Source organism: Chinchilla lanigera, unplaced genomic scaffold, assembly GCF_000276665.1.
Source record: "Chinchilla lanigera isolate Chin_1 unplaced genomic scaffold, ChiLan1.0 scaffold00006, whole genome shotgun sequence".
Taxonomy (NCBI): Eukaryota; Metazoa; Chordata; class Mammalia; order Rodentia; family Chinchillidae; genus Chinchilla; species Chinchilla lanigera.
In genome coordinates, this window is record NW_004955407.1 from 32,730,973 (window position 1) to 32,757,393 (window position 26,421).

General features: G+C 41.6%; 1 protein-coding gene across 3 annotated transcripts; it reads left to right on the plus strand.

The window, feature by feature from the left end:
* Nucleotides 1-24,432, plus strand: Ifnar1 (interferon (alpha, beta and omega) receptor 1). Of its 3 annotated transcripts, XM_013504269.1 has the most exons (12): nucleotides 5,177-5,272; nucleotides 8,263-8,386; nucleotides 9,008-9,148; nucleotides 12,940-13,118; nucleotides 15,227-15,387; nucleotides 15,472-15,622; nucleotides 16,914-17,028; nucleotides 17,741-17,940; nucleotides 18,068-18,201; nucleotides 20,347-20,497; nucleotides 21,358-21,506; nucleotides 23,226-24,432. In XM_013504269.1, the coding sequence occupies exons 3-12, from the start codon at nucleotides 9,123-9,125 to the stop codon at nucleotides 23,568-23,570; spliced, it is 1,611 nt and encodes a 536-aa protein (XP_013359723.1). In that variant the 5' UTR covers nucleotides 5,177-5,272; nucleotides 8,263-8,386; nucleotides 9,008-9,122; the 3' UTR covers nucleotides 23,571-24,432. The 3 variants fall into 3 exon arrangements, with proteins under 3 accessions (XP_013359721.1, XP_013359720.1, XP_013359723.1); XM_013504267.1 differs by lacking the exons at nucleotides 5,177-5,272; nucleotides 9,008-9,148 and adding an exon at nucleotides 1-309 and having other exon boundaries at nucleotides 23,241-24,432; XM_013504266.1 differs by lacking the exons at nucleotides 5,177-5,272; nucleotides 9,008-9,148 and adding an exon at nucleotides 2-309.
* Nucleotides 24,433-26,421: the final 1,989 nt, after the last annotated feature.

The window sequence follows — 26,421 nt, forward strand, 5'->3', positions numbered from 1 at the left end:
GCGCACTGCGAGGCGCCCCGGTTAGAGCCGCAGTCGCAGCCTCACGCCGGGAGCGGCTTTCCCGGAAAGGCAGGCGGGCGGTCCCAGCCCCATAGTGGAGGGGGCGGGTTTGCCTGCTGTTCCTGGGCCCTCCACTGAGTGGAGGGTGGTCCCATCGTGAGGGACGGCGCGGGCGCAAGGATTTTCGGAGGCCCCACTCGCGCCAGAAGATGTGAGTGGTGGCTGCCGCCGAGACGATGCTCGCCGTGCTGGGAGCCGCGGCCCTGGTGCTGGTGGCCGGGGTGTCGTGGGCGTCACGCGCAGCCGCAGGTGAGAGACGCGGGGTTCGGGGCTCCAGGGCTCCCGCATCCCCGAGGATGCCTGGGAAGCAGCGGGGGGCAGTGAGTAGGGGACTGTCGCATTCCTGGGAAACCTCGGGTCTTCTGAGCCGCGGTGGTTTTGGGGTCCGTGGTCGCGGCTGGAAACGGCTGCGGACTCGAAAATCGCGCCGGGGGAAGTAGATCCTGCCACATCACTTGCGTGGGACCCGGGGTACCTCTGCCTGGAGCATGCCAGAACCCTGGGGCCAAGCCCGGTGCCCCCGACCAGCTCCAGGAAGGTGGGTGTGCAGGAACCTCGGAGCAGCTTTACACCTTTCCGAAAAATCTGCGGCTTGGGCTCGCAGATTGATGATAAACAAGGCCGGCAATGCATTTCCTCAATGTAAAAACAATTGCGCCGCCCCACGGAGCGGTGAAATTCGTGTTGCAGAAATTTCCTTTGCCCTCTGGAATGTGCCCTGGGGTATATAGTCTAATAAAAAATTCCCTGTGCCCTCGGGTATAGTCTAATAAAAAAGAATAATAAAAATATAAAGGCAGGCAGCCACCAAGCTAGTTTGTTGCTATTCATAATTCCTAGCTGGGGTGCAGCTGCTCTATAAAGTTGATAGGAGAGAGATAATTTTGTAGTGATATCGGGCGCCCAAGGAGAAGCAGTGTCTCGCATCCAGATAAAGGAATTCAGGAGGTCTGTGAGAGTGGATAATGATGGGTTCAAAGTATTTAACTGTTGCCTAGAAAGCCATGCTCCTATCCTACTTCTCAAATTCCTCACACACTGTTTAGTGTATGGGTGCTAGGGTCTTAGTACAACCACGGTCATTTCTTTGAAATCTTTTATTCATGAAAAATTTGCATTAAACTCATTTTTGCTTCAGTGTAAAAAGAATTACCGCAGAATCTTCATGTAAAATTGACTTTAAGAAATCCATTTTAAACTAGAGAGGTGCTGAAATATAATTTATAGGCAGCCTGTATGAAGCTCTTCGCTGTATGCCAATATATAATCTAAATATTTTACTTTCAGAACTATTATTCTTATTTTACAGATGAGGAAACTGAGGCACTGGGATTAAGTAACTTGGCTAAGGCCATATAGTGAGCTAGTGGCTGAATGGAAAGTGATAGCCTGAAAGTCTGGCCTCAGACCCTTATGCTTTTCCAGACTGGACTGTTTCCTTAAGACCAAACAATGTAAAATTTTAATGACTCCATGTTAAGGGTCTACTTATCCGTTATTTTTTAGTTAACTGATGTTCTTTTTCCCCAATGGAATAATAATATTCAACACTAAATGACAACGTAAACTTGAAATGTTGTTACGTTGGTTTATCTTTCAGAAGTCATAATATTCATACTTTTTAACTTACAAGTACAATTCTGGAACTCTAGACTAAGAAAGCTGCCCAAAGTATGGGAGGCATTTTTAATTTATATTTGTATAGATGCATGTGTTTGCATGTACATCACACATTAAAAAGATAGTAAGCTCTGCTGGCCATCAAAGTGAATGTGATAGATGAGAGGCTACCAAAAGTATAAATAAATCCCCCTTTATGCATTTTATATGCTAACAAGGTGAAATAAACTATCATTAAAAGTGATTGCTAATACTAACAGAAGAATCTGTGAAAGGTGAGCTCTTGCTCAATAGCCCTTATTTCCAAGTCTTTGTCCATTTGTTAATCAATTTTGATTGGTCTTCTATGCCCTTGGCTTCAGGGTCTCCTTCCCTTCACAACAGGACTGCATGCCTAAAGACATCGCTAGTTCTACCCTATCAATGTCTTCTCCTCAGTGATGGCCCATAATTACTAGAGTAAAATACTCTGAACAGCATACTGTAGATACGCTGAGTGCCATCAGATCTTTTGTTGATCCCTCTATACCTTTTGGCTACACAGAATCTATAAATTCCAGAAAATAGGATGAGAGCCAGATTTAAAATATATGGGCCAGGCATGACAGTACACAGCTGTAATCCCAGCACTGGGAAGCTGAAGCAGGAGGATCACCATGCATACCATACCAGCCTGGGCTATAGACTGAGTTCAAGCCTACCCTACAGTATGTAGCCAGACCCTGTCTCAAAAACAACAACAATACATAAGGGATGTGGAAGTATGTTCAATGATGAAGTTTCAGAGAATCTTGAGTGTGAAATTGAAAACTTGAGGGAGGGGAGACCTGATGGTACTTCTTTATGTTTAAAAGGAAAAATTTGCTTTTCAGGAAATTTCTTCTCCTTTGATTCCATCCTGTATAATATCAGACTGGAAGACATCTCAATAAAGAAAGCTCTGTGAAGACCTTTGTAGTCTGTCAGGAAATAATATGATTGCCCTGAAGCAGAAATAAAAACTAGAAATACTATGGAACCATAAAAAAGTATAAAAGCTGTTCCTTAAAAATGTTAAATTATAGAGGCTAGAGATTTAGCTAAGTGGCCCAGCGCCTGCCTGGTAAGTGTGAGGTCCTGAGTTCGATTGCAGGTACCAAAAAAAAGTCAAAAAAAATTATAAATGATAAAATGAAGGGCCAGTACTTTGTGACACTTAAGTTCTGGGGTAGGGATGTACGTTAGTACGTACTTGCCTGGGTTTGAACTCCTTCACTGCAAAATAAAAAAAGTTCCTGTGAGCCCAGTGTTAATTGGAGTACTCCAAAAATAGCAAATTAAATAGGAAGCTATACAGACTCCACCCTTGAGAAATTTGCCATCTGCCTTGTGTATAGGGAAACCTGATGGTACGTCCTTACATTTGAAAGGAGAATTTTGTATTTCTATGTTTTACACAAAGAACCAGTTTTTAAAATTATGTCTTTGAAGGATTCACAAAATAAGACTGGAGTAGAAAGTACCAGGAATCTGTCTCCCCAATAGGTAACAATTTACCCCAGCATAATTGTGACTGATGTAACTATTTTGAAACTTGAGTCTTATTAAAAGCTCAACTCAAAGAAGACTTGGATAAGCAGGGAAGACTATACTGATATCAGACAAAATAGACTTTGTCCGTGCAAAATAACTGTGTTGTAAAGGAGAATAAGGAAATAGTTTATTCTGAGTCAAATCTGAGTGACTATGGCCTGGGAATATGGATTCACATTACTCTAAATGATACATTGCACCATAGAAGGGGTTACATGAGCTGTTATAGCCACAGAGCAAAGAAAGTCGTAAATCAACACATTCAGTAAATACACTGAGGTTCTGCATAGGCCCATTAAAATAAAGCATGGAGTCTCTGACCGCTGGACTGAATTACCATCTTACTGCATTCTTAGTCAGGTCAGGGATGTCCTCTTTTACCTAACTGTCGTGAGACTGTTGGGTCACATACATCAGACCACAGGTAATGGCTTGTCTCGTAAGGCCCCGCAGTGGCCTTATCTGAGGCCTCCCAGTGCCTTATACAGGCAGATGGTGCTTTACCTCTTTTCGGGGGGAAGAAATTGTCCATTTCTAGTACTTGCTTTAAGAGTTCTGCCAGAGTATAGTTTCTTTGGAAATGCTTATTTCATACAATAAAGGTTACAAGACATAAACAAGGACATTATATATTAGTAAGAGGTTCAATACAAAAAAAATAACAATTATAAAGATTTATGAGATTTTGAGATTTTACATAAATTTTTTGAGATTTTACATAAGTCTCAAAACCATCAAAATATATGAAGCCAAAACTGATAAAATTGAGAGGAAAATCAACAGTTCTATAATAATAGAAACTTCAGTACCCCCTTCCCCAAATGTATAGTGCAGCTAAAGTCTAGCTGAACAAACTAGGTGTCCAGTCTTTTGGGCTACCTGAGCCGAGCTGAATAAAGAGGAATTGTCTTGGGCTATAGTAAAATATACAGTATAGTCAATGTATAAGTATAGTATATACTTATATTATATACTTATATGTAGTGTACTTATATATAGTACTATATATACTTATAGTATATACTTATATACAGTATATATAGTATATATATACTATATATACTTATGTAGTGTATATCCTATATATAGTATGCTTATATAAGTGTATAGTATACTTATATATAATATATGTGTATATATAGTATATAGTGTACTTATATATAGTACTATATATACTTATAGTATATACAAGTATAGTATATATAAGTATATATATAGTATATACAGTATAGTCAATGTAATAAGTTGCCAAACTTCCTTTTTTTATGTTTTTATTGTAACATTTATAAAAAGGGCAAGTGGCCCGTGGGCAGCAGATTACATATACCTGAGACAAAAGATGACTAAGGAAACAGAAGGCATTATCAGGGTAGTAAAAATGCATTTCACAAAATGGAGAAAACATTTGCCAATCATATATCTGATGAAGAATTAAACAAATAGGGAACTCTGAAACTCAACAGTAACAAAATCCCCCAGTTCAAAAATAGCCAAAGGACTTGAATAGATATTTCTCCAAAGAAGATAAACAAATGATCAGTAAGCACATGAAAATACACTTAATATTGCTAACATTAGATAGCTACAAATTGGAATTACAGTGAGATAGTACCTCACTTTTTTACTAGGATGACTATCAAAAGAAAATAACAAGTGTTGGTGAGAATGTGGAGATTTCTCTTGGAACCCTGGTGCACTTTGGAAATGTAAAATGGCACAGCTGCTGTAGAAAACAGTACAGTAGTTCCTCCTAAGCTTAAATATAGAGTTATTGTATAATCTAGCAACTCTACTTCTTGGTTTTAAAAAAAATTGAAAATGTTCTCACAGAGCTATTGCCACATCCTTGTTTATCACAGCTTTATTTGCAATAGCTAAATCATGGGAGCAATCACGTGTCCATCAGTGGATGGACGGGCAAGCAAAATGCAGATTATACATTCAGTGGAATACTGTTAGCCTTAAACAGAAGGAAATTCTGACATGGGCCACAACATGAATAAACCTTGAGAACATTCTGGTAAGTGAAATAAATTGATCACAGGCAATACTGCATTGTCCCATGTTTATGAGGTTTTAAAGCAGTCGAAACCATGGAGACGGAAAGTACAGTGGCTGGCAGTTGCCTGGGGGAGGAGGGGATGGAGTTGTTGTTCAGTGGGTGTAGAGCGTCAGTTTTCAAAGCTGGAAGGAGTTGTGAAGATGGATGGTAATGACAGTTGCACAGTCTGATCAGTATATTTAATACTACTGAACGGTATGTGTAATGGTTACAACAGTTCATGTTTCTGTATTTTTTTACCACACTTACTTATTTTTTAATCAGATTTTATTGGTACATTTTAGATACACATAATGACCACATTCATCATAGAGAATTTGTACCTGTATATGATATAACTTGATATGATATAACTTATTTCCCTCTCCCCTACTCTCCCTTTTACCCCTCTTCCTCTCCTCATTTACCAAAGCTTTGTTTCCAGTTTTTCCTTCTTTTCTCGTTTTTTTTTCACTTTTCCCTTCTTTCACTTCCCCCTCCCCCCTCCTTTGTTCCCCATTTGGACGTTTTCTTCCTGTTTCACAATACCTATTACACATTTTAATTCTTGTTTACACTTTTGGTTTCTCACACCAGAGAAACAGTGAGGTATTTACACAAGGATACCACACTGTTAAAAAATGAAAAGAAATACATCTCGCACTCAACATGTATTTGAAGCTGAGTACACCTACTTAAGTGTGAGATTGAGTGGTACAGTTGAGAAGGTTCAAAGACCAGCAAGAGCAACATGAGTTGCAGTATTCAAGGAAGGTTTTCTGAAAGGGGCTGAACTTGGGCTAGACCTTGGAGGATCCATGTTGTCAGAGACAGAAGTATACTGCAGATTGGAGGGTCCAGAAAGGAACGCTGAGAGGGGTGGTAATCCAGCTGATAGCAGATTTGTGTTAGAAGTAAGAAGTTAAAATAAAGAAAGAAAAGAAAAGAAAGGGAGAAGAAGAAGAAGGTAGGGCCATCAACAGAAATCCCTAGGTACAGACAGGAAAATTGAGTCTTGATGTGTTAGTGGAAAAAGATCATAACCTCACATCTGAACAAAATGTGAGGGCAAATTGAGGTGGTTAAACTAGTTCAGATTTGTATCCATTACATCATTATCACTTCTGAAACCAAAAAAAGGGCTCTATTTTTGTACAGAAGGGTTTGTTTTTTTTTTTCCAGTTAAAAGACAACACTCTGTATGGATGGAAAAATAATCTTTTTCCAGTTCTCTCAGATACAGAAGTAGAATTAGCAGACTACCTGTGTAAGGCTTTTAGATGTTTTCATATAGCAGGTCCCCCTTATCCACAGTTTTGCTGCAGTCATTCACAGGCTAACAGTACTAAATTGAAAATTCCAGCAATAAGCAATTCATAAGTTTAAAACTGTGCAGGATTTGGAGTATGGTGATGAACTCTCACTCTGTCTTGCCCAGCGTCAGAATTGCCCCTTTGTCCCAAGTCTCCATGGTGAACGGCTGCACTCTCCTGGTGCTTGTGTTCAAGTAACCCTTTCTAAGCTTGATATTAGCCCCAAAGCACAGACTTTTATTACAGTATAATTGTTCTTTTATTTGTTTTTGTTGTTGATGTATTATTGTGCCTAATTTACAAATTAAACCTTACCACAGGTGTCTGTGAGTGTGTGTGTGTGTGTGTGTGAAAGACATACACTATGAAAAAACAGTGTGTTTAGGGTTCAGTTGCACCTGCAGTTTTCAGGCATCTACTCCCAGGTCTTGGGACATCACTCTCACAGATAAGGAGGGACTACTGTATACAGTGGGTGATAAGTGAATACAGTGAGTGTTGGAATATTTTTAACAAGTACAGTAAAAAACCACATTACCAAGAATCATAAGTGTTCGAAGTGAGGGCAAGTATTTTGAAAAGGATTAATGGCGTATGTCTTTTACTGTAATACATTTTTTTAAATCCAAACATTCACAGTAGCTTTTGATCGCCCCTCATTGGTCAAATGTTTATATCAATTTCTGTGAAATATAGCCATTACTGTGTGTGTTTATCCACCTTGTGGACAAGATCTAGCCCCATGCAACTTCTGACTCTTCCCCAAACTCACAGTGACCGTGAAAGGTAAACATTTTGAATCAATTCAGGGCATTGAGGTAACCACAGCAGCACAATGACAAGATACTCATGAAAGAGTACCAGGTTAATATTATTACTTAGTTATTGCGGACTGATCAGGCCCATAGTCTCCCAAACCAGTGGACGGTGAAGGCTTAAATAAAAGAGACAAGTGATATGATTTTAGCGTGCCAGGGGGCTCAAAACCCTCTAACAGAATTGAGATTCTCTGAGGGCTAACACCCAGAACTTCTCTAGGCAGCCTATATTTATTTAGTTATCAAACAAAGAGGGGAATACTGAAGAAAATTCAGGGATCTAGGCAGGACCCTTCCTTCTCCAAAAAGGCCTTCACTGCAGGAGTGAGATTCCTGCAGCTGCAGTCTTTATCTAGTTAATTGAGGTTGGAGCCAGATGTCCTTAGCTATGGCCTTGTCTTGTCATTTGAGTCAGGACCAGTGACTCATAGAGGTTCACTTACTATGAGTCTGCTGCCCATCTCCAGACAAGGGGCATAGGCCTTGGACAGACTCACAGGTAAACAGGAGAATCCCATTGGCTAATTTAAATCCTGCTCTGAACCACTTCATAATGGTCTTCAACAAAAGAGGACTTCTAAAACTGCTCCACAGAGTGGCAAGAATGATGGAATACATGTGTCTGATGTGAGGGATAGTATTTTGAGGGTGATTAATGGCATTGTATCTTTTACTTAAATAATTTTTTTTAATTTAAGCATTCACTGTTTTGTTCACAACTCATACTTTGCTATATTTAAATGTACTCTTTAATCTGCTATATTTAAATGTACTCTGACTTTTTTTAAATATCCATACAATGTATATATAAATATTTTGTTTCTTGTTGCCTTTGTAGATGGAACAAGTCTAAAACCTCCTCAGGATGTAGAGGTCTCCATCATAGACGATGACTTTACCCTGAAGTGGAACAGGAGCCATGAGTCTGTCGGGAATGTGACGTTCTCAGCAGATTATATAACGTAGGTGACCCTGTTACAGATTTGCTAAATGATCGGGGTGATTTTTATAATTTTATCACCCTAATTTCTTTCCAGGTTTGGGAAATTTTCATTTTATCCATTTATTAGAAATGTTAGGGGCTGGGGATTTAGCTCAGCAGCACAGCGCCTGCCTGGCAAGCGCAAGGTCATGAGTTCGATTCCTGGTACCGGAAAAAAACCAAAAAATAAAAAAAAAAAAAGAAATGTTGTCTGTTTTACAGAATATTTGTAACTTCATTTCTACAGAGACTTGGGCAAACTAATCTTCGAAGCAAGATGGTAGACAGCTGTTCCATTCCACACTTGTTGCCACACCTTCTCTGCTCGGGTGTTCTGGACTCACAAAAACATGTATTAGCATCTGAACCAGAGCATATCCGGAGAATGTGCACAGTATCCTGAAAGACCTAGCCTGGGCCTTAGCATAGGCTACCCAGCCACTGATGCTCAGGTTTTCCTATTGTCTCCCTCATGCGAAGTATCTTAGTTTTACATACAGTTTATAAGCATCAGTATACTGATGGTGCTCTGCATTCCCACAGCCTGAACGTTCATGGAGATTCGGCAGCTCTTCCTTAGTGCTTACTTTCTGTTTCGTAGTTGCCAAGAGGACCAGCAGGCAGGAAGCTACAGGAGGAAGGGTTCTTGAGGGGACACTGCTCAGAAAGCCGAGCCCTTTGTCACCTGGTTGGGGTTGGTGCCCCGTCTGCTAACCATGGCCTCCTGTCCAGGAAGGAGCAGGTGGTGAAGAAAAACAGCATTAGGACCTACAGAAGCATTTTCCAGCTGGTCTGCCACCACTGTTGCCCACTTGCTACTAAGACTAGGATGCTAATCTCAGTTTTGTAATTACGTATGTGTCTCTGTATGGGCACACGTATTCATACAGGAATTTTCTTTAAGTTGAGTTGTAAGGTTTGTTAAAAAGTTGTTCGTTGCCTTAGTTCACAATTTTCTTATTCAACAACTGACGTAGGTATAGCAGGGATTATTTCAGATACCCTTACTTAAAGATACTCCTATCATAAAGGGTAGAGAGGCCATTTTCATACTCACGTGCTTTCATATGCTCTGGCTTAAGCTAAATTCTTCAGTTCATGCTCTTTCACCCTTCCACTCTGACTTCAGCATCAGTCCCTTTATTTCAGTGTGTCCTTACTCCTGGTTTGCTTTGCTGGCTTTATAAACAATTCCCTTATGGGCATATGCCGCACTACAAGCCGGAGAAATAACAGCTCCAGTGCAGTGCAGTATGGACTTGAGCTGGCCACATGCATTCAAATCCATCCTCTGCTAATTTTCCTTACTTGTTCAGTGGAGTTGATAACAGAAGTGACCAGATGTAATTTATTATCCAGACCAAGGTACTTGTGAGAGTGCAGAGAAGTCCTTCATTTTAAATGAGCTGGAACAGCAAGCTTAAACTTGGCCCAGGTGTAATGGGGCCCAGCGCCAAAGTCTGTAACTCAGTAGACTGTTCTGAGTACTGAATAACTAACTATATATAATGTGATCAGGAGAGTGTCACAAAGTGATTAACACCAGCAGTGGAGAGGTACTTATTAATGCAGTGTTTCCCAAAATATAGGACATATCCCAGTGGTTAAAAAAAAAGATACACAGATGCATAAATATATTGTTAAAATCTCTGTGCTTCCAGAACTTATGCAATCTCAAATGTCAGTGCTTATAACAAATCTAAACTGGGTTATGATGCAATCAACCACTCTTCTGTTTTCTCAGAATGCCCCAGTGAATAGGAGGGACGAAGGTGGTATGAAGTTTTATTGTTTAACTGGTTCTGTGAAATGAATCTTCCATCACTTACATATTCATATTTCACATCACATTCTGCTTTGGTCTATTTATTGTATGTGATGAAGGATTTTTTTAAGAAAATGTAAAAGTAGCTCCTATTGCAGTAGCTTCTTTAAATGCAAAAGCAGTTTAATAAAAGATGAACTCGGGGGCTGGGGATTTAGCTCAGCGCAAAAGCGCCTGCCTGGCAAGCGCAAGGTCGTGAGTTCGGTTCCCGGTACCGGAGAAAAACCAAAAAAAAAAATAAAAGATGAACTCCTGGGACAGGAAAGAAGACAGAAAGCGTGGTGGTGGGTTGGAAGCATATTAAGGCTGTTTTAATTTGGGGTTAGGGTTAGGGTTATCTCCCAGGTATTTGGGGGGTGCAGGGGAGTGGAAGGGATTGAACCCAGGATTCTTACCCCTGAGTGACACTCCTAGCCCCTGCCCCTTTTGAACTGCTTGTTTGCTTTACACTACTGGGGAATGAATCCTTGCACTGAGCTACACCCCCAGGCTTTTTTTAACTTTTATTTTTTTCTCAGTCCTTTTTAGTTTTTACATTGGGATAGCATTTCACTAAGTTTCCCAGTCTAGCCTCAAACTTCCAACCTTCCTGCCTCAGTCTCCCAAGTAGCTGAGTTATAGGCACATGCCACCATACCCAGCCCCTTTTAGGAAGTAGAATCTAATGTCAGTGTGTTAGACTTTTCAGATTGATCGATTCCACTGAGAATTCGTCTCCTTATGTTAGCATTGTAAGTTTTTATTTGTTTATTTGTTTGTTTCTGGAGTTTATAATAAAATTGTGGAGAGCGGGAAGCAGAGGAGTTATTTGGCTTTGAAGCAGGCAAAAGAAACCCTGAAACCACACTACAGCTGAGGTCTGTTCAGGACAGGTAACCTTTTCACAGGACAGAGTAGAAAGGGATCATCAAATCCAATTCCTAAACTTTCAACAGAAAGATAAGATCCAGAAATGCGGGCCAGAGATATAGCTCAGTTTGCCTGGCAAGCACAAGGTCCTGAGTTTAGTTGCTGGTACCAAAGCAATGAATGAATGAATGAATTAGATCCAGAAATCCAAAATAGTTCAGAAGTCACACAACTTTGTTTTCCAAAGCCAACACTAAATCTCCTTTTCCTTTATGGGTCATTTAGTTCTTTGCCTCCTTGAAGTTCATTTAGTTTGTGGTGGGTTTTTTTGTTTTTGTTTTTTTGGTTTTTCTGTTTTGGTACCGGGAATCGAACTCAGGACCTTGTGCTTGCCAGGCAGGTGCTTGTGCCATTGAAGTTCATTTAATGCAACCACCCATGAAGTTAGATAGACAGCTGTATTTAAAATAGCCATGTCTGCGGAGGGACAGCTCCTAGGGCCATACATCCCTGACTCTCCTAGCAGGAAGGCTGTAAATTACTTTCTTTTCAGAAAAAGGGAGAAACAGTATCATCAAATTGGCTGTTGGTTTTCCCTGTGTAATTGGTAAAAAGCCCATTATGGAGATGATTACATATTTGGCTTAATTGCCTATTGTTTCTATACTGAAAGAAAGCTTTATTCAATGGGGAGGGCAACAGCAGAAAGGGAGGAGCAAGGAAAGAGGAAAAAGTAAAAAAAAAGAAGGAAAAAATGGAAACAAAGCTTTTGTAAATGAGGAGGGGAGGAGGGGTTCAAGGGAGGGTAGAGGAATGGAGAAAATATACCACGTACAGGTACAAATTCTCCAATGAATGTGATCATTATGTATATCTAAAGTGTACCAATAAAATCTGATTGAAGAAAAAAATATAAACCCTTGTTCCCAGGAAGGAAGGAAGGAACGAATGAACGAAGGAAGGAAAGGAGGGAGGGAGGAAAGACTTACAGCAAAGATTTATTTTTATGTGTAGAGCACCTAAGTCACACAGGATACTTTGCTTTTCTTAGCAGAACCAGCTAATGTAAAACAACTACCCATTTTAGTACACAAGTATGCAGTGGCTTCTTTCTTACCTGGTAGTTGTTCTGTTTTCCGCATTGTTTTTGACTGGAGGCTGGAGGGGGGTTTCTTAGCTGCAAGAAGAGCAGAACAGCCCTGTAGCTGGTTTCCTGCGTAGTATCCTTTTCCATGGCCGCATTGGGTCCTATTTCCAATCCACACTTGTCCTCTGACTCCTGTCTCAAATGATTTGGGGAGGGGATTTAAGATCAAGTAATGCACCTCTGCCTTCATAACCAGGAAAACCCCGCATCACTTCCATATTCTCTAGTGACAATATGGTAGTGACAATATGGTAGCTTACTCTGCCATTCAGTAACTATATTTATGGTGCACACTTTGGTAGCACATATACACAAACTGTATGTAATTAATGTATGCTCTCTCCCTTATAAATGCCTGATATAAAAAGGAAAAAAAATGCTTGCCATATTGTCACTTGTTAGTCCTTTTGAGCCTTCTCCTCTTTGAAACAGGTGACATTGTACAATAAAAAGATTTTGAGCTTTAAAAGTAACAACTGTATGTCTGAGTTACTGCATTTCATAAGTAGTAACTTGGGTTATAGGGATCATAACAGAGTGGGAGCATCTGTCCACGAAAATGTTAACAGGACATTAACTCAAGTAGCGGAAATAACTTCTTAAGCTAGCTTTACAACTTTCCAAATAAAAGACGTATTTGATACTTTTATTGATGCATTTGCTCATTTATTCATTTGTGTGGTCTTTTTTTTTTTTTTTTTTTGCCTCAAAGATCAGAGATGAATAATTGGACAAAATTGCCTGGGTGTCAACATATCACAGGTTCAGAATGCAGCTTCTTTCTACCCAAGCTAAATTTTTATGAAGAAGTTGAATTTCGTATAAGAGCGGAAGAAGAAAACAGCACTTCTTCATGGTATTACATTGACTCCTTTATACCATTTCGGAAAGGTAAGAAAAGGTGCTGACTGAATTCTGTTCTTTAGGAAGTACTACCAGAACAGTTCTCTTTTCAAGCCCATTCATTTACATCACATAACATCTCCTAGCTTTAAAAAGAAAGTGCAAAGACTTCCTGTAGCCTGTATGTACCTCCTGCTGTGGCTGCGGGTTTCTGCCTTCCTGGAAAAAGTGGGTGTCAAAGTGTGGTCCCCAAGACCTTTTCAGGGCATCCACAAAGATAAAACTACTTTCACCATTCAGAAATCATTCTGAGTTGTTTTTCTGAGACTTAACTGCCTCTTTCATTCTGTCTCTCTTGGATGGTGGAATTTTCCACAGGAAGCTGTTAGATGCATGATGTGGTAACTCACCGAATGCAGCCCTAACATCTACGTATCTTCTTTATTAACCCAGGCATTAAAGAGATTTGAAAAAAACTACAAAACAGCACCACACTTCTAAGTTTTCTCACTTTGAAAAAAAAAGTGATAACTGTTTGTAACTGTGTAGTGGGTTTGTCTTTTTTTTTTTGGTTTTTCTCCGGTACCAGGAACCGAACTCACGACCTTGCACTTGCCAGGCAGGCGCTTTGCCGCTGAGCTAAATCCCCAGCCCCTGTCATTTTTATTTTGAAGGGATTCATAAATAGTTTATAATTGTGTCATTTTTAACGTTTAATATGGTGAATATCAAAAGACATACTCCACATACACAGACACTTTCGGGGAGGCTCAATTGTTTCTTTATAAAAGATCCTGAAACCAAGGTGTTCAAGACACTACTCTGTCCCCAAAATGTCCCAAAAGCCAACAGAGAGTGGCCCGAATGCCCCTCCTCTGCTGCTTTTTTCCTGTGTTCCCGTTATCCCTCACCATGCAAGCTCTGTGCCTCCTCCCTGCACTGCAGTCTTCCCAAGGTCACGGGCGACCTCCCAGTGCAGGTGATTCCCCGGCCTTCTGCTTCAGTGCTCTGTAGCATCCACGGGGTCCGCAGTCGTCTTGACACTCTTCCCCTCCCCGCTCTGCAGGGCACAGTGCTCTCCTGGGTCCACCCAGGTCGCTGCAATGGCAGTTTCTCCTCCCCACACTTGGGTGTTGAATGGCTGCAGGGTCCAGCTGTCCGACCTCCTCTGTACTCGCCCCACTGGTCATCTTATGGCTGGCTTTCCATACATCTGAGTGCCCTTGACTCCCTGCAGTCTGTCTGTGGCCCATTCCTTCCCTCAACCTTTCCGCATGTATCACCGGCTCCATCCAGCGTCTCACCTTAGACAGTGAAGGGTTTCTATCTCAAAGTTGTCAGGTGAGCACACCGTTTCCCCTCAAAGCTGTTCCCTGCAGTCCTTACCGTCTCACTTGATCTCACTTGATCACGTTAAGTTTGTGTGTGTTTATGTGCGCCGGTCCAGAGCCCACAGTCACCTTTGACCTCTCTATTCCGCGTTCCTTGCATCCTGGCACATTCTCCGTGAGCCATCTTCAAAGTGCATCGGAGCCTTCCCCGCTTTCGCTCTTTACTCAGCTGCCTGCGCACCTCACTTGATTTCTTACGCGTCCCCCCCCCCCCCCGCCCATCCTAACAAGGGCGACCTTTCCAAAGCCTGACTCGGCCGTGACATCCTCAGCCAGTCTCAGCCCTCTGCGGGTTTCACAGCTCCTGGCCTCCTTGCTACCTCTCTGGTCTCTTTCTTAGCCACTCGCCACCTTTGTAGCCCCCTCGTAATGTCTTGGAAACATAAAGCTCATTTCTGTCATAGGAGCTTTGCATTTCATCCCTTGGCCTGAGCAGTTTTTTTGCTAGGTATTTGCGTGGCTGCCCTTCCTTTTGCTCAGGCCTCAGCTTGCATGTTTCTTCCTAAGAGGTTTTTAACTTACATAAAATGGCACTCGCTACCATTGTTCACCCCTTTTATTACTTTATTTTTCTTTATGGCACACATAGCACCTTATTTATTTACTTATTTATTTATTTGAGACTTTCTGCCCTATGACCCTCTAGAGTGCAAGATCCATGAAATTTCCTGTTTTACTGTGCACCACTCACAGTAATTACTTGTGGAGGGAATGTTCGGGCATGGTGTTAACAAAGCTACGTAGTCCTTGTTTCAATTTGTGCAGCTCTTCTCGGTCCTCCAGAAGTACGTTTAGAAGCTGAAGATACAGCAATAATTGTACACCTCTTCCGCCCTGGAAAAAAAGATGATCATTCTATATGGGAGATGGTTGGTGGAAGCTTTAGATTCACCTTAGATTTCTGGGAAAACTCTTCACATGCACAGGTAAGCATTATTTTTTACTTTTGTTCAATGTGGAGAAAAATAAGATGAATGACTTCTAAAATTTGACTTTGTACTTTTTTAAAGATGGAACAGAAACAGATCGAAATTAAGCATTACACACATAAAATTTATAACCTCTCATCAGAGACGACTTATTGTTTAAAAGTTAAAGCAAGACTACTTTGGGACAGGAAAGTTGGTGTCTATAGTCCAGTGTATTGTATAAATACCACAGGTAAGGTCCCATTGCTTTAGATTGAGTAACTATGTATTGGCAATACAGATGCTCCTTGTTTAATGACCTAACCATTTAATGACTGTTAAGACTTAGAGTTGCAGCTTGGACTTACGGCCCACATTTTGACTTATGAGGCAGAAACATGAGCGGCAATGTGGCCTTATAATGGCTTCTCCTGCAGTACAGCACTGTAATTTTGGCTGATTGTACTGTATAGTATAGTACTGTAGTTTTACATCCTGTTATACATTAAGTGCTGCGTATAAGAGTTATCCAAATAAAAGTAGTCATCAAGTTGGAGTTTCCTTGGCCGTTTCTTTGTTCTGAATGTTGTACATTTAGAACAGAATGTTGTACATACTATATAGAGTTTCTTATTTAATGACCTGGTCATGGAAGTGGAACTCAGTCATTAAACAAAGAATGTCTCTATTTAATGTTGGCATTTCTTTTGCTGACTCATGTTTGTATAGTGATTTAATAGATAGTAAAGCAAAAGCACTATAACAACATTTATATAAGCAAAAAATATTTGGGATTTTTGTCTCAAGTAAATAGTAATGAAACTTAATTCTATTTCAGATTAATTCAGATATTTTACAATGAAAAACATCCGTTTTTATTTGCTCGGAATCCATAAAAGGGGGGAGTGAGTTGCTAGTAGAATGGTTAGTCTTCCAAGAAGTGTACGTCCATAAAGGAAATGTTATAATATGAAAGCATCCTGATGTATTTAGTTATTAATATCTTGCCAGAAAGTACAACCAGGGATAGGAGCTAGGATCTGTTTATTATTTTACTTATAATTTAATATGCTTTATTTCTTAAAATCAAATAGTACAGAAGGATATAAAGTGAAATATTCCTATCATGCCATCTTACTCCCAACTCTCAGAGATGAGCATGGCTAGCAGTTTATATATACCCTTTGATACTTTTTTAGGGCATATATGGACATGTATACACAGATGGCGAGTTTCTTAAGTTTTGTTGTTACTAAATTAAAAAAGAGGCTCCTGCTGGATGTGTATATTTTACATCTGGCTTGTCTGATGCAGTATGCTGAGAACGGCTTCCTGTATCAGTCCATACAGGTCTACCACCTTCTTTGAACTGACAGCATAGTGTTACCCAGAGTGACTGCACACCATAACTTACTTAGCTGTTGTCTTATAATGACAAAATATAAGCCTTTTATCATTTGGTCTGTGCTGTTAAGAATTCTTGACATAAATAAATACCACAAGAGTGAAAATGCATGCTTTTTGATATTTTCTCTGACTTTTAGTTGAACATAAGCTACCTCCACCAGAAAATGTAAAATTTGCTGCTCAAAATCAGAGCTATGTTCTGAAATGGGATTATGAAGATGGAAATGTGACCTTTCGAGTTCAGTGGCTCCAGTAAGTTCTTTTCCGTCAATCTTTTGCCCAGGGGGTTTTGATTGTGCGTTCACCCTACTTCGTCCACCTGCAGCGCCTCATGCACTGTGACTGATGGAGAAGCGGGTGTGACACGTTGGAAGCCTGAGAAATCGTGCGTCAGTGGCACAGCATCATGCATATTTCCACCATGTGGACCCCACTGACGTGAATAGCTTTAAGAACACAGATGGTGAGGCACAGTAAAATAACTAGGACAGGATGAGTTCTAAATATTCATCACCCCTGTCTTTAATACCGTTTTTATAATTAAGTTTTTAATCATGACAGTGTCTTAAAAAGCAGCCTGGGGGCTGGGGATTTAGCTCAGTGGCAAAAGCGCCTGCTTGGCAAGCGCAAGGTCGTGAGTTCGGTTCCCGGTACCGGAGAAAAACCAAAAAAAAAAGCAGCCTGTAATACTCCTGAAAGTGTAAGAGCTCGTTTTGCACTTTGGTATGAGGTCCTTCTAGTACCACTCCTCCGTCCTTCACGTTCTGGAGCGGTCTTTGGTTTCCTTACATGTTAGATGTATGGGTGTCCTCTGCTGCGTGGTGAGTTTCCTGCAAGCGAAGGAACTGTTTCTATGACCTTAGTCTCTAACAGAATGTCTGGCTTATTGTAAGTGCTCAGCATATAGTTACTGAATTAATGTGTTTGCTTGCTTGCTTATTTATTTATTTGATTTTCTTAAAAGTGCCTATTCAAAACTGAGTCCTGGGGACAAGGCAGATGAGTGGAGACAAATAATTAACTGTGAAAATGTCAGAACTACATATTGTGTATTGCCTCAAGATGCTTTCCAGAAGAAAAGTTACTTTTTCCGTGTACAAGCATCTGATGGAAACAACACGTCTTTTTGGTCTGAAGAGAAAGAAGTTAATATTGAAATGTACTGTAAGTCAATAGTTTTATTGCTTGAGATTCTAATTCTCTGATTTGTTGCAAGTTTCTAAAACTGTTTTGCAGTCTCTAATCAGATACTATGTCTCACTGCACGCTACGCCTTTACACATTTTTCTAGCTGCCATGCCTCCTCCAGTCATTTCCCTGAAATCCACTAGTGATTCACTGCGTGTCTTCGTCAAAGCGCCCAGGAACCAACTTTACCCACTCCTTTTTGAAATTATTATGTGGGAAAACACTTCAAGTACTGAGGTAAGAAGACAGCGTGGTATCATTTGGTATTTTAAGGTAGTATAATTTTGTATCTTAGAGTTATAACTCTGATGTGGGTAAATAAAGCTTGAATTTACATTTGGGGGGGGTTAAATTTTAAGACCGTGATGAACCATGCAACTGTTTGCAATACAAGGAAAGCCAGCATTTTCCGTGTTCTGCATGGTCGAATTCAGGATCCCCTGCATCTGGATCTCGGTGTGCTTTTAAAATACAGGTCCTGAGCCCAGCTCTTGTGAATCAAAACCATTTTTAATGTGATTCCCCGTGTCTGCCTAAACCGGGGTTTCTCAACCCCATACGACCTTGGGCAGGGTAATTTCTTTTCCCTTTTAAATTGGTACTTATTTGTACTACATAATGATTACATTCATTGTGGGGAAGTGGTACGTGTGCATAACATCTTAATTCTTTTTCCATCCACTTCGTCTCTCCCCTTCCACCTCCCGGCATCTCTTAGGCCCCTTCCCTTTTACAGAAGTTCTACCTCCCTGTTTCTTATTATCTGTCTTTCCTTTTGCTCTTCAATTTATTTATAATTTTGGGTTTTCATAGTAGAGAAACCATGTATTTGTAGGACGCATAGCAACATCTGTGGCCTCTACCCGCCAGGTGCCAGCAGCACTCCCTTCTGGTTGTGACAGCCAAAAACATCTCCAGACACTGCCAAATGTCCCACCTCCAAGGGGACAAGATTATTCTTAGGGGGCAAAAGAACTTCAGGTATCACAATGCTTTATGGCCCTCCAGGAAGAAAGCATGTCTCCAAAGTTTCTCTTCACTCCTTAATATTTAATTTTCCTGGTGAGGGAGGAATTAGAAAAAAATTATCTAAGAAGTCTCTTTGAGGGGTAAAGGCCTCAATGAGGGAAAAAGGGGCTGAGAAACACTGGTCTAAACACTAAAATTCAAACACCACAGTGAGACCTAATATACCACATCAGATAACTGCATTGATTCCTTGTAGAATTACAATCAAGAAATCAAACTTTGGGGCTGGGGATTTAGCTCAGCGGCACAGTGCCTGCCTGGCAAGTACAAGGTCATGAGTTTGATTCCCAGTACCAGAAGAAAAACCAAAAAAAAGAAATCAACCTTTAAAAATCTTGTGTGTCGGGGCTGGGGATTTAGCTCAGCGGCACAGCGCCTGCCTGGCAAGCACAAGGTCATGAGTTCGATTCCTGGTACCGGAAGAAAAAAACAAACAGACAAAAAATCTTGTGTGTTTAAGTTGATAAATTCTGTAATTTCATTTACTATTGGAAATTGAAAGCAAATTCCAGTGTCTGGACTGCTTCCACTTCAGCTGTCTGGCTATTCTGTCCTGTAGCCCAACTGAGCCCATTAAGTAGTTTCCAGCTGTCCTGAGGTCAGACAAACCTGAAATTGTGTCCCATGCTAACAAATCATGTGACTAATCTGAGGCAAGGCACCTTACCTCTTTGACACTGTTTCCTCTTCTCTAAAGTGGTGGTAATCATAGCGACTAAAATATCCTTCTTCTTTAAAAGGATGTCATATGGCTTGAGAAGGGGTCACACGAGAATAGCTAGCACATTGCTTTAACAAGTAGTAAAGATTGAGTAGGTTTTAGTTTCCATCTTACCCTATCATGCTTTTTACATAAATTACTGAAGCGTTCACCCACACAACCCTCCCAGAGGATACGCTCGGTGAAATGTCGTCCAGCAGACACATGGGGTGCGGTGCCCATCCCGCTCGCTGACGTGGGCTGTAGAGGGTGGAGCCCGAGTGGCCGTGCTGCGGGCAGAGGCAGCGCGTGTCGGCTCTGTGCGTGTCCTGTGCCCCAGGGGGAAAGTTTGTCCTCTCAATCTCTGCAATTACAAGCAGTTTGAGGTTAAAACCCTGCTGTCAGTCGTTCTGTCATAGTAGCAATTAAGCCAAACTAACATGTGCTTGTTAGGTTAGAGCAGTCCTGGGGATATGTCCTTTAGCAGCAGCATCTTGAACTTTCTGACTTAGTTATAATGAGTTGTTTAAAATAAATATATATTTCTTAACTACATACCAACTGCTTAAACTGAATGTGAAAGAATTCAGAGAATAGATATCCCCTGATTTCTGATGTTACTAAAATTTATCAATGATTTCATTATTTTGCAGAGAATAATTATAGCAAAAAAATCTGACATTACCATCCCTGACTTGCAACCACTGACACTATATTGCGTCAAAGCCAGCGTGTACCTTCTGGAAGACAAGTGGAACAAAAGCAGCGCTTTCAGTGCTACGGTGTGTGAGAAGACGAAGCCAGGTGAGGGTCTCCTATTACAAAACGTAACAGGGCTCAAGAAAAATTGAAAATTAGAGGGTGTTTCCTCCTCACTACAAAAAACAGAATAGTATCTTCATGAACTATATGAATCAAAAGTAAACTTTCTGCCAAAAAAATAAAATACAGTAAAGTTTCAAGCTAAGTGCTTCAGTTTCAGAAATTACTGTTTGTTGGGGGGGTGTGGGTTTTTTTATTTTTTGAGACAGGGTCTCATTATGTAGCCCAGGCTGGCCTTGAACTCACGGCGGTCATCCAGCTTCAGCCTCCAAAGTGCTGAGATTACAGGCGTGTGCCACCACACACAGCTCGAAAATATCTTTAATGCTTTGTATTTCTTTTTTTTTTAATGCTTTGTACTCTCTCTGGGCTCCACATCATTAATTTTCTTTAACAGTTGCTCTTCATCATATAAAAAATACTCATTTTAGTTTTTTGCATGATCTTTAATGGTACAGAAACAAAGTAGTTCTGTTGTGAACTTTTTTTCATGTGTGAGTGGCGTGGTCTCAGCTTGTATTTTGTAGCTGCTGGAGCTGACTGGTGGAGCCTTACTCACAGAATAGTTTGACAAGTCTGCGTGTTGAGTGTAGTAGAGTAGTCACTGGAGACCACGCGCCTGTTAGGCTTCGTATATGCATCCTGTATTCTTCCTTTCAGAGCTCTTAGTTGCGTGCCCCGGGTGAACTCAAGTGCCCACTATTGCGTAGTCGGTGTTAAGACATACTCTTAAGGGTATTGGTTAGTGGGTGTTACGTTTCCTTCCATACAGCTAGTCTGACGTTCGTGCATTTGTGTGTCAGAACATGGACTGATGCTAAATGTCATCTTTGCCTTTTTAGGACCTTCTCCTCCTGTGTGGGCAGTAACACTTGGAATTTGCACCCTCCTAGCAGTGGTGGTAGTAGTAGTCTTCTGTGTTGCGAAAATCCTCCTGAGATGTCTCAACTACGTGTTTTTTCCAGCACTTAAACCTCCTTGCAGTATTGAGGTTGGTCACTTTTACTCTGTCTACATCTAGGAAATAAGTTTGATTTTAGCAGTGTATAAATTTTCTTGGTACACAGAAAATAATACAGGTGGGTTGGGTGTTTTCCTCAGTTTCGATAAATTCACTTTAGAAGCAGCCATTTAATCTAGTGTAGAACAGTAAGGTTTGTTTTAGAGGCTGGGGATTTAGCTCAGTGGCACAGCACCTGCCTGGCAAGCGCAAGGTTGTGAGTTCCATTCCCAGTACCGGAAAAAAAACAAAAACAAAAAAAAAGAACAGTAAGGTTTGTTTTAAATCACCTATTGTTCTGGTGGTTTGGCTACTGTGGCATTTGTTTTACAGTTGATGTTTTTGTGATTCTTGACAAAGACTCAGTCACTCAGTGTAGAAAGTATATTCCATAGATGAAGCCACAGAAGGTAAAATAACCAAAATCAAGAGTTTGATTTCATGACACAGCAGTTTTTTGCCAGGCCCTTTTATGACGAGAGCATGTTAAATAAAAGCACTAAATTGCTGGTCATGGTGGTGTGCACCTGTAATCCCAGCACTCAGGAGGCTGGGTCAGGAGGATGCTGCGAGTTTGAGGCCAGTCTGGACTACATAGCGAGATCCTATCTCCAAAAATAAGCACTGCATGATGAAGGCCTGATAGGGCATCTTTGCCTGGGTTGGGGGGTGGGGGGACAGTCTGTTAGCTGGGCAGGTTTTGGGTTGCCTGCAGACCACTGTGGTCAAGACCTCAAGCTTTGGAGTTTGGAGGCCTCTAGGTGAATTGTTGGAAAGCTGCAATATGTTTGCACTTAAAGGTATAACTCAAAATAATTGGTAAATATTATTTTACTCTTTCACTCCTGAGTTTTTGAACATCATTCCTGAGTACTGTAATAAACTAGCTAGTTATAAAAGCTAAATGTTCTTGGTCAAGCAGGAAGAAAATGATTTCTGGGTTGGGTTGGGTTGGGTTGGGTTTTTAGAGACGGGGTCTCACTGTGCAGTCTAGGCTGGCCTCAAACTCACGGCAGTCTTCCAGCCTCTGCCTCCTAAGTGCTGGGATTACAGACGTGTGCCACAGTGCCATTATTACTGATTTGTGCTTCTTCTGGGTGTCTGTGGATTGGATGCAACATTTTGTATTATTTCAAAATAAAATGTCCATGACCCAGCCCCTGGCCTGCTAGCCTCTTCCAAGCTGTCCCACACTCTGTCCTCACAGCACCATGCGCCTTTCTGAGGTGCTCTTTGGGGACTCACCAGAAAGGTTTTAAAATATGTAAATCAGCTGGTCCACGCCTGTAATCCCAGCACTTGAGAGGTTGAGGCAGGTGTATTGCTGTGAGTTCAAGGTCAGCCTCGGCTACATAGCTGTCTCAAAAAGAAAAGAAAGAGAGAGATGAACTCACTAATGATTTCTGCCTGGACTTCCTAATGCCATTGGTATGTTCTTAGCTGATTTTTTTTCATCTTTATGCCAAAATATTCGTTTTCTAAATGATAGACATGGGCTGGGGATTTAGCTCAGCGGCAAAAGCGCCTGCCTGGCAAGCGCAAGGTCGTGAGTTCGGTTCCTGGTACCGGAGAAAAACCAAAAAAAAATAAAATAAAAAAATAAAATAAAATAAATGATAGACATAAGAAGCTAAAGCTGTTAGAACCAGGAAACTAATTAATTTACTATAGTAAATAATCCATTTCTGTTCCTTCCTTTTTTAAAATTAGTATTTCTCTGAACAGTCACTTGGGAATCTCCTACTTTCCACTTCTGAGGAACAAACTGAAAAATGTTTCATCATTGAAAACACAGAAAGGGTCATCCTGGTAGAGGAGCCTGAGGAAACGGAGGAAGACTGCAAGAAGTACAATTCCCAGACCAGCCAGGACTCAGGAAACTATTCTCATGGAGACGAGAGTCTGGAAAGTCTGGAAATAAGCGAAGTGCTTCTGCAGCTCAAAGTCCTATCTCCGGGCAGGACCTCCCAAGAGCTCAGTGGCCCTGGGGAGATTGCCCTAGGCCGGGGCTCTCAGGGACCACACAGAGGCTACGCGCGCGTGGAGGAAGGATGACGAGCCGCGGGTCACAGGTCCTGACCGCACAGGCAAGCACCTGTCTAACAGTGCAGTCAGAGGGATCCGGAACAAAACGTGCTGCGCTCTCCCCGGTGGGCTGTCTCTGGTGAGTCAGCTCTGAGCGTGGCCGCCGTCCTTCCCGCGGTGGCTTCAATACCCCTGTGCCACGTTCTGTGGCTGCAGAGAGGATGTGGGCTCCCGCGGGCAATTCTGCCGCACAGCTGCTGGTTGTCTTCGTTCTTCATTCCTGAGACAGGGGATACTTAGGACATTTGGTCCTTTGTTAACCTTGAGGTAGGCTCCTAACAAATTAATTTAGAAAAATCTGAATACCATTATCAACTTGGTTTTCTGCAAAGTAGCCGCAGATGTTGGGAAAATGATGATTAAAAATGTGAAAACATTGGCTACTGTAACACAGGTACCTGTCCCTTACGTGGTTAGGTAACGTTTTCCTGTATGTTAAGACTTCTTGATTCATACCTTGCTAGAACAGTAGCTTCTGATTAGAATTTTGAGAAACTGATGTCCTAGAGAGTGGTACCTAAAAGTAGAGAAACGATTGTTATGGTTTTTTATCATGAGTGTGTTCTGATTAGGTGCAGTGTACCTGGGAAGTGGTCTTAGGATGAGAAAATGCCCGTTTTAGAAAAGATAGAATAAGAAGTAGACTCACTCACAAGGAAAGACAAGTGAATTTGATGAAGTAAGAATAATGTGTAAAATCTTTTTAACCCACTGTGGTTTTTTTATGGCTTACCTGTGTCCTTTAATACCAGGCCACTAGGCATGGTGGCACACGCCAATAGTCTCAGCACTTAGGACACTGAGGCAGGAGAATTGCCACTGGGGACACTGAGGCAGGAGAAGGCCAGCCTGGGCTACTTAGTGAGTTCAAGGCCAGCCTGAACTGCATAGGAAGACCCTGTCTCAAAAAAAAAAAAAACAAAAGGGGGGGGGGCTGGGGATTTAGCTCAGCGACGCAGCACCTGCCTGGCAAGCACAAGGTCCTGAGTTCAATTCCTGGTACCAGAAAAAAAAACCAAAAAAAAAAAAAAAAAGGAAAAAAGAATAATCAGGCCAACTTCTCCTCACTAATACTATTCAGATGTCCCTTCTGCTCAGCCTGTATGTACCTGAGAAAATGTAGATCACTCAATATCAAGGCAAGGAGAAAGAAGCAAAAGGAAGAAAAGCCTAATTTTTAAAAAGCTGGGCGTGGTAGCACACACCTGTACTCTCAGTACACAGGAGGCTGAGCCAGGAGGATCACTGCGAGTTGGAGGCCAGCCTGTGCTACATAATGAGACCCTGTCTCAGAAACCAAAAAAGAGAAAGAAGAAATTACAGCGTACCTTCCAAAGGCACCTGTAGCTTATTTGTACCTGACTTAACATTTGGGGTTGTCCATGGATGTCTTTTGTCAACAGGAAGTCTAGGAATCCTGGTGGGCTCTAGGACAGAGTTCTCCCTTCAGTCACTGGACCAGAGAAGGTGTGAGGATATGTCAGGGAGGACCGTCACCAAAGCCATCACCTCTGCTGGGGTGGGCAGTCATCCTAGTGGAAAGGAAGGTTGGGGTGCTGCGGCGCTCAGCTTATCCTGGGCACAGACACAAGCACTCAGACCAGTGGTGTTCCTGGCCGCCTGCCAGCTTCCCAAGTTAGCCAGCATGGAGGAGGCCAGGGGTCCTGTGGAGACCCGCTCTGCTGGGGACGCTTGCAGTGACCCCCCAAGCGCACCTTATTGTCTCTCTGCCAGAGGTGTCTAAAGCGTAGCTCCTCAGCTGCTGCACACTGCAATGGCCCTGTCATCCCGGAAGGGGCCTCTGAAGAGGGCATGACCTGGGAAAGGTCTTGGCCGCTGCTAGCGTTGCCTGGGTGATCCTGCCCCGCACTTGCTGCATCCCACTAGGCAGCCTAAAACCAGAGTCTTGTAGGATGAGGAGAGGGAAACCTCACGGTTACAGTAAAAGATGCCAGTGAAACTCGTAGGTCCCTAAGCTGTGGGAATGCCCGCTGTAGTTTTAAGTAAACCTGATGGCAACAGCAAGGGAAGAGGCGTGTTCAGTTTCGCCTTGTCTTTGAAGTTCCATTCCCTCCTTTACACTGCTCTTCAAAAGGATGTGCTGCTTAGTTTTAAGAGAGTCTTTTTTCTGAACAAAAGTTTTTTCTTAGAAATACTTTTCATTTAGGGGCATCAATGAACTGCCTGAAAATTATAGTTCTTGTAGCTGCTGAATGTGTTCTGAGAATTTATGTGAAAGACATGCCAAGCACCTGGGCATGATGGTGCACGCCCATAATCCCAGCACTCGGGAGGCTGAGGCAGGAGGATTGCCACGAGTTCGAGGCCAGCCTGGGCTACATAGTGAGTTCAAGGCCAGCCAGAACTATATAGTGAGACACTGTCTCAAAAAAGAAAAAAGAAAAAAAAAAAAAAAGACATGCTAAGCAGTGTTAATATGCTTATACTTAGGATGTGGACCTTCTTCCAGTAGCATGGCCATATAAGTACTTATTAATACAGATTCTGATTAGAAATGCTGTTCAGAACTCTGAACTTTTAAGTGCCTGACCAGAAATTTGCAACTGTGAAACAGTTAGTTTAAAACTATAATTTAGGCCAGGCATGATGGTATATACCAGTAGTCCCAGCTACCCTGGCAGCTGAGGCAGGAAGATCACTTAAGCCTACAAGTTCACAACTGGCCAGAAAAACATAGCATGACCCTTTTAAAAAAAAAAAAATCTAGAGCTGGAGCTCAGTGGTAGAGTGCTTTCCTAGCATGCACAAAACCCTGAGTTCAGTTCCCATTTCTGGGGGGAATATTATATTTTTATATATA

What these genes read in the sequence shown, in the direction of transcription:
- Ifnar1 (XM_013504266.1), top strand. Translation starts at nt 237, where the DNA reads ATGCTCGCCGTGCTGGGAGCCGCGGCCCTGGTGCTGGTGGCCGGGGTG. An exon ending in CTTTATACCATTTCGGAAAG is followed by an intron (nt 13,119 to 15,226) that starts GTAAGAAAAGGT and finishes CAATTTGTGCAG; the next exon opens with CTCTTCTCGGTCCTCCAGAA. An exon ending in AACCTCCTTGCAGTATTGAG is followed by an intron (nt 21,507 to 23,225) that starts GTTGGTCACTTT and finishes TTTTAAAATTAG; the next exon opens with TATTTCTCTGAACAGTCACT.